This window comes from Uloborus diversus, chromosome 9 (genome assembly GCF_026930045.1).
Source record: "Uloborus diversus isolate 005 chromosome 9, Udiv.v.3.1, whole genome shotgun sequence".
In the NCBI taxonomy this organism is placed as follows: domain Eukaryota; kingdom Metazoa; phylum Arthropoda; class Arachnida; order Araneae; family Uloboridae; genus Uloborus; species Uloborus diversus.
Window position 1 is genome coordinate 38,317,410 of NC_072739.1, and position 12,685 is coordinate 38,330,094.

General features: G+C 35.9%; 1 protein-coding gene across 1 annotated transcript in view; it reads right to left on the reverse strand.

Annotated features, from left to right (window-relative positions):
• The window catches only part of LOC129230682 (protein toll-like), a 60,173-nt gene that overhangs the window by 1,697 nt on the left and 45,791 nt on the right, over positions 1-12,685 (reverse strand). Inside the window, exons 6-11 of the mRNA XM_054865100.1 lie at positions 10,746-10,938; positions 7,704-7,966; positions 6,917-7,228; positions 3,357-3,498; positions 2,282-2,470; positions 1,411-1,540 (exon numbers count right to left, since the gene is read on the reverse strand). Of these exons, the coding sequence (XP_054721075.1) occupies positions 1,411-1,540; positions 2,282-2,470; positions 3,357-3,498; positions 6,917-7,228; positions 7,704-7,966; positions 10,746-10,938 (1,229 nt within the window). The remainder of the gene's footprint in view (positions 1-1,410; positions 1,541-2,281; positions 2,471-3,356; positions 3,499-6,916; positions 7,229-7,703; positions 7,967-10,745; positions 10,939-12,685) is intronic.

Below are 12,685 nucleotides of genomic sequence, written 5' to 3' on the forward strand. Positions count from 1 at the left end.
CCAGATAAACGTATTATTCGACTCTACAAAAGAAAGGGCAACTACTGAAATGCAATACCTTTCTATGTAGCTATGCAGATATTTTACAGCAAAAATACTTTTTCATTTTATTGCAAGGTACATGTGCACATTCCGTTGCTGCAACCTTTCTTCTTCTTTAGTTATGCTAATATTACTTGTTACTGCTTTCTTTTGAAATAACTTTATTTTTTCTTTTAAATATAATTACCTTATAGTATGAAGTAATTATATATTTAAAAATTCATGAACGTGCACCTTATTTCAAAAGAGAGAAAGCTGTAAAAAGTAAAACTAGCATAGCTAAAGAAGAAGAAAGGTTACAGCAAGGGAATGTGCACATGTACCTTGCAATAAAATAAAAAGGTATTTTTGCAGTAAACTATCTGCATATCTACACACAGCATGGTAATGCATTTTAGTAGTTGCCATTATTTTGTAGAGTCGAAATACCTTTATCTAGTGCTCATTTTTTCATTTCGTTATTTACAATTTCTGAAAATGAGACAGCATCTCTAGTAGAGATGGTCAGTTACACACCCTACTCATAAAAAAAATATAATTATACATTTTTAACTCGAGTAAGGTAGATTATTGTTCATGCTGATTATTTGCAAACTAATTGTTGTTTTCCTGTGTTATTTTGCAAGGCAGTGCTATTCTTCTGTTCAACAAGCGGTGAAATTTTCGTTGCGTTTCAATAAAATGCCTGTATTTCATAACTATTTGTTTTTTATAGGTTGTGTTTTCTTTTTCTTTTCTTTTCTTTCTTTCTTTCTTTTTTTTTTTTTTTTGAGATAAAGTGCTTACAGCATATGCGTTTAAAAATTTGCATGCATCACAATAAATTTAACTTTTACATTAAAATCTTCATTTTTTTACTTCTCTAATAATTTGAATTTTGCATTAAAACCATGTAAAAGGGTCATGGTTTTTAAATTTTACAATTTCTTATCTTTAAACTTAAAATATGCAAATTACAGCTGGATGCAGTAAACTGAGACGTAACTATTCAATGAAGTTTTTGACAGAGTATGAGAGCTAAAGTGAATTCAGAGAAAACTGATTGTGGAAGTAAACAAAACAACGTGACACTTGGCGATACCGTGGTCTGATTGGCGATGGATGGCAAAAACAGAACGATCAGATAAACGAAATGTTCCTGAGAAGAAGCGCCAATCCAAGGAGTAATTCATGAAAGTAGCAAACAGCAACCCTCTTTGTTTACTTCTACCATCTCTTCTCGCTGAACTTCAATATAGGATTGGCGAAATAACAATGTATTAGGCACTCTGTTACTTATTTACCAACGATATATTGAAATTTAAGCATAAGTTAAACATATTTTAAGCTAATATATCACACGTAAAATAATCTTAATATGAAACTTACTCAGATAACATGAGTATTGTCCTCTTCGAAAGCTTAACAGCATTGAAGATGTTTTTGTCAATAAACTCTCCAGCTACAAAATGGCAATAGTGAAGACAAAGTCGCACGTCTGGTCTTTTTTCCTTGATTACTGCAATAAACAATTTAAAGACTGAGTTGCTATGAACATTAAAACCTATCGTCTTAAATTTCGAGGAAGTTACGAAAAGATCGAAGTAGGCAAACTTTATTATGAATAAATACACACAAGTTTTTAGGATAATTTACTCCAACTCCTACTCGTTTACTCCAAAACCAGTTCGACTCCCACTATTGGAATTTCAAATCTTCGACTCCCGACTTCTAATCGTTTCTTTTAAATTCAGTCCAACTCGGAATCCGCCGCCCTAGTTAAAACTACTGGGTGTATGTCTAAACATTCCCCTTCATCTCATTACTGAACTTAATTTGGTTTAAATGGTGATGTGAATTCTTTGAAGTGTTGAAATTTTACTCTCGTCTTAACTAAAAATTCATTTTAAAATATAAATTTACTTTTCCATATCTCAAATTTTCTTGTCCCACCTATTGTAATTTTTCTTTCCAACGTTTACAAAATAGATTAAGAATATAATGAAGAGCAGTTTGAATATCGTAAAAAATGCCATTTCGGACTTATTTAGTTTTTTTTCGTCCTGAGATGAATTTCGAACAGCTTAATTTTCTCTCTGCGAAAACTAGTTTTCGCATTCCGGTTGGCTTTGGAGCGCAGAGGTTTAAAGCCAAAGTTCTTTGCTCAGCAAACTTCTGTAAGGTGGAGGTGTATTTGGAACTTTTATAGTTCTTGTCTTTGGTTAAACATTAAAATGAGCAAATCGAAAGCGAATCTTACCCCTTATTATTTGTCCATGAACTAAATCAAAGTCTTTGTGGCAGAAAGAGATAAAAGCCTCAAAACATTTGTCCCTATCAATATCCTTTTCTTTCACGCAAGTGATTCCATGAGAAAAGAGCCAGACTTTGATGTTCAGTTCGTATCTAGTGTAAACGATTTTCATGGCAGCGCACATCAGAAGAAAAGCTGAAATGAAGAAAACGTATTATCAGAGATCTGAGTCAACAATATTTACTAACTAATCAAGATGAACAAAATAGACGAACCCAGGCCTGGATGTATAAATTTTGGGCCCCCTGCAATCAAGTCTGTAGGGCCTCTCCCCAGGGGGTAGCAGTGCATATTTGCTACTTTAATAAGTTTTAGTGCTAGTTTTTTCAAGTTTTCGTTTCAATTTCTTAAACCATTAGGCCCTTTAAGAACGTACCCTCTCCCCCCCCCCCACCGCACTGTGAGTTTAGCGGGTAAGCAGATCTGGTCCTGAATGAACCAAAGATGGCATTATGCAGCTGGAACAACTGCACATTTATGTGAGAAATTTCGTTTATTTATCTTTCGGACCGTCGATAAAAGATGTCAGCATACTTGATATCTCTCTCTTCTTTGTCCCAACGTGTCGCACTTCACCCTACCCACTTCTCTCCTTTTGTCACATGCCATGCTATGTTACATAATTATGCAGTTAACTCCAGATTATTCGCGGAATAGGATGTAACAGTTACCGCGGATAAGCAAATTTCCGGATAAGCCTCAAAAGATGCAAAATACGCTACTAGAGTACGCAATAGTTTTAAAAGATTCAATAACACTCATACGTTTAAACTATGCCTAAAAACGATCACAGTGCATGTAAAAGCTGAAAAAGATTTTACTCATTATTGCAAACGGATGACACACATACGCCGAAAAGGGAAAAAAAAAATGTAGCGTAATTTATTTAACAAAACACATCTTTTAAGGTAGATTCAAAAGAAAATCCTTAACATAAACTATTTCATTAGGAAAAAAAAACCTTTATGCACGAGCACTATATTATTCACCACTGGGATGTAGTTTAAAATGTTAGACTTACTGAGAACTAGAGCTATGGACAGATACAGCATTATATTCAAAGGACACAAGTCTAAGTCGGTGAGAGTGTATATCTTTCTTCGATCTAGATTCATATTTTCAGCATCATTGCTAGAGCAAAATGTCATATTATTATCTTCAACCTATGTGAATAAAAAAAATGTATATTTTAATAAACTTATCTACAGAAAATTAATTTATGTAGTAACTAATTCGAAGCGAACTTTTCAAATCCTAAAAGGCTCTGTTTATTTCTCCTTTTTATTGATATTTGGGTGAAAATAAATTTTAATAACAAAATTTTGATGAAATATGAGTTTAATGGAATATATAAGTATATTATACTTCATTTGACACGAATGAAAAATAAAGTTGTATAAACTTGACAATTAAGCAACAGTTAAAATAACTTCCCTTAATCGAATTTCAAATCGCTATACCACTACTAAAGCAGCAGTTGAAAGAATTAAGCTCTTCTGTTAGTAAGAACTAATACAGAGACCCGTTTTAAACCCCTAACAAAAGTCTGAAGCTAGCCAGAAGGTTTTTCAGTTTTTTACTAGTAAGGAGCGTAGCGCCTGAAGCAGACCAGCAGTCAAAATGCTTGATAAACTTTCAAATCATACAGTGGTGTTCAGAATTATCAGGACAGCAAAAAGTTGCACAGAAAAAAATTACTTCTGAAAAAAAAATCATTGAAATTTATACACAAAATGCCTGTTCGTGCTAGAAATCATTGCGGAATGTAGAACATTTGAAAATACAAAATATACACTGCTTGACAATTGCTAAGGAACAAGTGATTTATGCAAATTTGTACCTCAACCACCTGACCAATGGAAATAAATTCAAGTTCAGATGGCGTGGTAGACCAAGACTCGTTATCTCTATAAAAGACAGTGCATACAGGCTCAAAATTCGTACAAAAATTCACGCTGTTTGGTTTTTAACAAAAATAGTGCTGGATGTTAAAAAAGGTTTTTCTCTGAAATTCTGTTTGGTTCTTGAAATACTTAAGAGTAAAATGTCAGCAAGACATCATTTGAGTATCTATGATCGTGGACGAGCGGTTGGATGACAGGAAGCAGGTCAAAGTGTCACCACTGTGACTGATGCAATGGGTGTATCAAAAAGTGCCATCTCTCAATTAAAGACGGTCGCTGAAGGTGGAAATGTTTTGCAAAAGCATGCCGGGGGTCGTGGTAGGAGCACCACACCTTCAGAGGATCGCTATGTAGCCCTCGTGGCAAAAAAGACAGAAATTTCACTCTTTGACAGATAGCTGCAAATCTAACAACCGCTACCGGTACGCAGGTTTCTGCAAGAACCATCTCAAGGCGAATAAATAATGTCGGTTTGTATGCACGGAAGCCCGTACGTTGCATCCAAGTTCAACCACGCCATCGTCGAGAGAGATTACGCTGGTCTGAGGAACATGTTGGTGGGATCATCAAAATTGGTCTAGAGTGATGTTCTCTGACGAATCTTTGTTTGCGAACGTGATCGGTATGACCCAGGCGTCATGGTGTGGACAGGCATCATGCACAATGGCAGAACACAGCTTCACATTTTTGAATAAGAAAGCGATACGTCGCGAATGTATTGCAGAGATGTTATGCTGGACCATGCTCGTCTTTTTAGGGGGGCTGTCGGTCCAGATTTTCTCTTTACGGACGACTATACACGGCCACACTGGAGCATTGAAATGTCAGACACACTGCAAAGTGAAAAGATTCTCTGTATGCATTGGCCTGCTTACTTTCCCGACTTAAATCCAATTGAACTTGCCTGGGAGGCTCTTGGCTGACGTGTTGCGCGAAGAACCGTCCCTCCCAGAACAGTACAAGAACTCAAATTTGCATTGAGAGAGGAGTGGGAAAACATCCCCCAAGCACTCCTCAATAATTAGTGGGGAGTATGGAAAACAGATGTAAATTGTGCATCAGTGTCCCTGGTAATCATACAACATATTAAGGTAATCATGTCTCCATCATTCTGACCTAGATCATTTTTTTGGTGTTGTATGAAAATCATTTAAGTAGGATTATTTTTTTATTCTTAAGTTTTTACTTCATTAATGCTTTAATATCTGTATTATTTTGTACTTATAATAAACGCACATCCTCCCTACTAACTATATATTTCGTTCTGTTCCTTTAATCATTATCTATTCTTAACTATTCCAAAAAACTTAGTTGTTCCTTAGCAATTGTCAAGCAGTGTAAATGTTTTGCCGTGATTAATAAAAAAAAAGTCATCGTTGAAACTCGATAAAATAAAAGGACGACGAGCGTTTTGCCCTGAAAAACCCTAGTACTAATCAATAATAACCCCTTTTTTTTCCAATCACTTTTATCAGTCTTGATGTCATGGAAGTTGGAGAACGTTCTTGGAAATTTTTATCCTGGATTTTTGTGGAGCAAATAAGTTCTTGCTTGTTTTGATATTGGGTACAATTTTTTCATACTTTGGTGCCAGAATGCCTCCCAAAGTTTCTATTAAACTTAGATCGAGCTTTTGTCCGGCCAGTACAGTAATTTGACTAAATAAACGCCAAGCAATGATTTTGATGTTTGAGAAACATGTAATTAGGTATTATCTTGCTGGAACAAGTTGTTTAAAACTCGTAATTACCGGTGTTTTTAGTTTAAAATAACATTGCTCAGTACATTAACGTTACTTTCAGAATTCCTTCTGTCCTGCAAAAAAAATATTAGTATAGTTTCCGTCCGTTGCGAAACTTCCTCAGACCATTACTCAGTCGACTCCACATTTACGGTTTCAGTTTTTTTTTTTTCCATCACAGAGATCGTACCAGAAGTAGCAAAAACCATCTAGTCCATCCTAATGAAACATTTTCTCATTAGAAAAGATTACACTATCACACTTTTTACCCATAATAATGCATTTTTGGCACGCTCAAACCTTAGTCTCTTATGAGCTTTTTTAAGAGTCGATCGTAACATTAGTTTCACATCATGAAACTTTTCTCTTTTTGTAAAATATGTTTAACTGTTCCAGAACTGCAATATAACTTGAATTCCCGTCCAACATCTCTTGGTGCTTGTTTTTTGGAGCAAATTCATCTCATTATCATGTTTCACACATACAGAAACAGAAAAATTTCCTACCTTTGCGTCTCTGTGTTCCTTATTTGCCACGATTTTTGAGAAAACTCTAAATAACCGATCTCTATCTATTCAGATTCGTTGCTGTTTGACATAAAGTAAGTCATGAAAAAGACGATTTTTTGAGATTCCTCATTAGCCGTTAAACAGAGAACCAATTACAAATTATTTAATATGTATATGTAACATATTAGAGAAAACTGAAATATAAAGACTACATTTTTGTTTTCGTGGAAAGGATTTTACCAATTACTTACTACTTCTGCACACGTTTATGTCTATTTATTTTTTTTTTTTTTTGAGGTAGCGATTGACAGATGACTTTTAATCATCCTTTTTTTCTTCATTTAAACACTTTTTTGTTTTCTACTTATGGCAGGTGACCACACTAAATGTTCCCTTTAAATTAACATCAATAATAAGTTATACGTACCACATCCGATTTAGATAGCAACCATTTTTTAAATCCTAAAATTTCGCAATCACACTCCCACTGATTTCCAGAGAAAGTGGCTTTCGTCAGGGAATGGAATTTGTCAAGAAGCGAATCTGGAACTCTTCTGATCTTATTGTTAGCCAGACGAAGATGCCTAAGTTGAACAGGCAAACGAACGTGCTCCAAAGATCGGAAATTGTTGCCTTCTAGATTTATTCCAAGAAGCCTGTCGTGAATTTGAAATTCAAATGCACCTGATTGATAGAATTCAAGCCATTCATCTTGCACGATCGATGAAGTATTTGCACTCTAGAAAAGACAAAGAAAAATATCAGTTAGAATTTGTGTAAAATTGTATTAAAACATTCTATATTATACTACATGCATGAAGTTCAGCGAGTAATGAAAGATATCTTTTCACTCGATGTTTAGATGAATGAAGACGGTGAAATTGTATGATCAATTTTTATTCAAGGTTATAAGTTTGGCAAGACTTAAAATTCTTAAAGTTTCGGCAGACTTTAAGACCTTATATCTCGATAACGGGCGGACGAGTGAACAAAATTTTTGCGTCAAAAATATGTCTCAATTACTGCCCTATTCGTGTGGTTCCCTGTTGAGATCTTTACAAGGAAAATTTTTCGATAAACTTTAACTGAATTAGAGCTGAATTATTTTGCAAGCTTTGCCCGAACTGGTTTTTATGCGCTATATTATCAGTTCTTTTTACTACTTATTCACACGTGGTTGTGTATTTACAAATTTTTAAATAATAATAATTTACCTCATCAGGTTGTTGTTTTTTTTCTAGCAGAAATGACGGAAAAACAGACATATTTTGAAAGCTGCAGTCTAATGTCATGAAATATGCCCCTCCGTCTTCCGTACATGAGCATGAGCAAGGATGCGGACATGATGATACAACGGATGTATTCATGTGAGTCCCATTTAAGGGTAGGCACGGCACCATGTCCGTTGCGAGGGAATCTGTAGTGGTCAACCATCGGAGAAACGGTGATAATTGGCAATCACACCGGAAAGGATTATCTATAATAAATAAAAGAACATACCTATAACTATAATGTTTTAAGATTCCGGGCTGTTGTGCCATGGTCTAAGTAATGTTACTCCAACACTCAGACTCCATGGAGTAAGAACACTCAGGGAGTAACAACACTGGTCTAAGTGTTGTTACTCCAAGGAGTAACAACGCTCAGACCACGGCACAACAACCCGGAATCTTACAACATTATTGACACCGGCCGTGAACGCCATCATTCGTATATACCAATAAATAGTTCAATCCATTTGCAAGGTAGCGATATTTTTAAGCATATATTTGCACTTTATTCAAGGAATTTTAAACTTTGCCTTTTAATTCTCACATATTTGAGAAAAAAAAGGAACAATTTGGTGCCATAATATGAAGTATCAACTTGCAAAAGCGTTTTCTTATGCTTAAAATATAATGATTTGTACGTGTTGTGGGCTCGGCCACACTCGCAGTATCAACTTGCAAAAGCGTTTTCTTATGCTTAAAATATAATGATTTGTACGTATTGTGGGCTCGGTCACACTCGCAACACGTACAAATTCACATTTTAAAAATTAGATTCTAAGTTGGGGCAAACATAACCTGGTAGCATTGTGAAAACTACGCAAATCCCAATCGCAGCATTACGACGCTGCCAGGTTAGTTTTGCTCCAACTATAGAGACGAATTTATCGATAAGTGAAGAAATTAAAGCAAACGTCGAGAAAATCATTGATTATTGAGCAATCACGATTGCTTATTGTTCTCACTTGACCGTTTTTGGCGTCCGTGCCTTTTTCAGCTTGGACCAGGCCTGCAGCACCACCGTCCACCGGCGGCGGCGCGGCTGGTCCTGAGCACTGTCCCCCGAAATCCACTTTTGCTGGGCGGTGGCGTCCATGTCCCACACACACGAACGCCTACACACACACACGAACGCCTACACACACACACGAACGCCTACACACACACGAACGCCTACACACACACGAACGCCTACACACACACACGAACGCCTACACAGACACACACACGAACGCCTACACACACACACGAACACCTACACGCACACGCACGTACACAACACTCACTCACACACATGCAGACATACACTTGCGCACCCACGCACCCACACAACACACACGCTCGTGATTGCGAAAAACAATTTGAATTCAAGATGCCAAAAATTCAAATTAATTTTTACTTTTTTTTTATCTTTTTCTTTCTATGAATATTTTCTATTATGAAAGGTGGCAGCTGCCCTCTCTTGTACCCCTCCGGACACGCCTATGTCGACAAGGGTGCCATGAGAAATTCTAATTCTTCAAGTAATACCACGCATCTGAAAACTTTGGGAACCCCTGGATCCAAAGTTTGATAAAAAAAAAAAAAATTCTTATCTAACACCAAAACCTCATCTTGAAGGCAAAAGCTGTAAAAAGAACAAATAACGAAAGTCTACAGATCATGCATCCCATTAACTGCCAGTAAGAACGGGCGAGCGTTTCTTTCATTTATATTTTACTCAACTGAATATAATTAATTATTTTTCCAATTCACGACTTTATCATCATTTTTAGCACGTGTAATTGCTTAGGTAACAATTGAAAAGTTAACTCCTTCGAGCAGTAGAAGAGGAATGACTGGAAAGTGCGAGTTAAAACGGAAACTGTAGATAAATTAAAACTTTGGTAAGTGTCTGGAAGTCTAAAAATAATAAATGCAAGTATATTGTGCTATTGTTATCTGCTGCTGCTATAACTTTCAAAGCCTTAACTAAATAAACAACTTCTTGTTTCTTGGTTAAGATCCAGGGAATTGTGAAGATGAAAGAATGAAGAATTGCTGCGAATCTCCCATATGCTCTTTTGTTAAGTTGATTATGATTTAACTCTTAGTAGCATTAAATCTTCTCCAGATTTATAAATCGCGTAAGGGGGCGAAAATATTAGTACAAAGTCGATTCAGAGACATAATTTCACCCAAAACTTGGGTCTTAGCTTTGACTGTCTATTTAGTATTTAAGCAGTGGCACCCCGATGAGAGGTCAGGGGAGGTCGCGGTGACCTCTAAAATGTTCTCATCAAACAAATTTTGTATTACGATTCGGCAAATTTTTAGACATTTTGTCTCCATATTGCAATTTTTAGTGTCCTTTTTCATTAGATTTACTAATGTCTGTTTACTCATATTTTATCATTCAGCAAAATTTGGAGTTCCATCAGCAAATTGAGAATTTTCGACCTCCCAAAAATGCAAGTTCACTGCACTCCCGTATTTAGGCACAGTAGATTTCCTTGAACTCGGCCTAATCTGAACCAAAAAGCAGTCGATATTCAGTGAACATGCTGGACAGTGGACAACAATCACGGGACTATTTCCTAAGGCCACTATATACGAGCCGACGCATCAGCTTAAGATCAGCCATTTTGGATCGGAGCACGTGTTTGAGTGGTTGTCTTTCCTGGAAAGTTATCGCGTTTGGTGATTTTTCATTGCGAGCAGTTATTAGCGACACGTGAATTGTTTGTTAAATACAATATTATTTTCGACAAATTTGGTGAAATCTGAAATTTTGCTGTGGTAACCCTAGCTCTGCAACAATGAAAAATCCGGTTCAAAATGGTTAAACTTAAGTTGATGCGTCGGCCTAAACGGGAATTTTTTCGTCCTGCCGTAGTGCTGCTGAGTTTTCTAGATTAGGCCGGGTTATTGAGTGCAGAGTTTTCTGGACTCTTCTGTATTGAAATGTATCCACAACCATATTGGTTTACAATTTTTTGAATTTCTTACCTGCCATGTAGAGGTACTGCAACCTTTTAGGTATTTCTTTAGGGTCAAGAGTATGAATGCGATTATTCCGTACCACCAAATACTGAAGTTGAGGCACTCTTTGCAACTGCCCGCCCAAAGCCACCAGTTGATTATGCTCAATGTAAAGTTCAGCAAGTTCATTGAGCCCAGTGAATTCCCCTTCTTGGAAGGACTAAAAAACAGAAAGTAGCATTAAATACTTACCAGCGAATCTTTGTCATAGCGAATGTCCAATAAATCAAGATGCTCTAATTAGTCACCAAAATACCAATGGCGGGCGTTATGCCTGGGTGCAGTTAATCAGTGTTGCATATCCTCTCCGTTTGTCCAAATTTCAATCATGTTCGTTCTAAATTTTTCAACCAGCTCCATCCATCTTTGAAAGAACTGTAAGGGGTTACTCCGCATCCGAAATTATTCCCTTTCCTTCAAGAGATTGGCTTTATGTCTTTTAAGAAGAGCTCGTCCTTATTTCCTTGTTTTTGTCTTGTCATTGTTTTGTTTACATTTTTTATAAAACGCAAAAAAAAAAATTCTCAGATATTTCTTTCGGCTCGTCACTCAAAATTTAAAACTTCGTTTTTGTGTTTATTTTAACTAACTTTTCAAAATTCTAGATGTTTTATGCCCTTTGCTCCTTAACAAAACTCACTTTTTTGGCTCTTCTTTCCACAGTTTAACAATTGTTTGGCGCTGTATAGCCTATTAAGGCTCTTGAGCCAAAAAAATCCCAATCCAACCAACCAACTATGAAGGGGTGCCCCGAACTTAAATTTTTGGGAAGGCGGAATTTCTCAATTTACCGAATGGAACTCAAAATTTTGGGAAGTGATGATAGTTCTACCGAATGGAACTCCCAATAAAGCTTAAAGATGATAATTTTTCCTACTGGAACACCAAATTTCTCAGAGTGATGATAATTTTATCAAATGGGACTCCAAATTTGCCGAGTGGAGCTGCAAATTTTTGCCGAACCGCCAGACAAAATTTGTCAAATAAAAATATTTTTGGAAGGTCTCGTGACCTCCCTCCGGACGCCCGTGGTGTTGTGAAACGTTCGTAAAGTAGAAAATTGACTCCCTCGTTGCATTAACTTGTAGTTTTTCATATTTTCAAATGCACATTACGTGGCAGCGCATATGTGTTCTTAATCAATTTTCCTACAATAGTATCTGTCCACATAGTGTTCAAACACTTTAAGAAGAAAATATAAACAATGGGGTTGTTTCCTTCAGTCAAAAGTACTACTTTTAGTCGCTGAAATCGATAGAATAAGCCAAAAAAAATAAATAAATAAATAAATAAATAAATAAAAAATAACATGAACCCAGAAAATACTTTCATTTTCCCAACAGTTATTTTTCAATTAATTTTTTTAACTGTCCGACTTTTCAAACAAGGTGTGATCTTTATGACGTCACAAATGATGCATTTTGGCATATCTTTCTACTGCGTTTCCATGTAATGAAAACCAATAAGCGAATTAAATATTGCGCTCTACGCTTGCTATCAACCATATCGTTGCCAATACACGTAAGTAAAGATGAGAATTAAATATTTTGCTCTGTGAATGGCAACAGTTAATGTCATTTCATCATTTGCGATATCATCGGCAGAAGCGTAAACAATGAAAGCGCACCGATTAAAGTAATTTTTTTAAATGTTAAACAAATTACTTAAATGGTCAAAACCTATTTTTTTAAGCATGTTCTTTCAAAAAAAAAAAAAAAAACTTTTAAAATTTTGGAAACGACCCCATTTCATCTGTCTTTTCAATTCAAAAATCATTTTTGAAAATTGAAAGTAACTTTTTGAAACATTACTTCTTTTCATTGCTTATAAAATTCATGGGTAACGTTTATGCTCTATTTGCTGTTTTATTGACCGATTTATTTCTTTTTTATGGACACCGAAGCAGT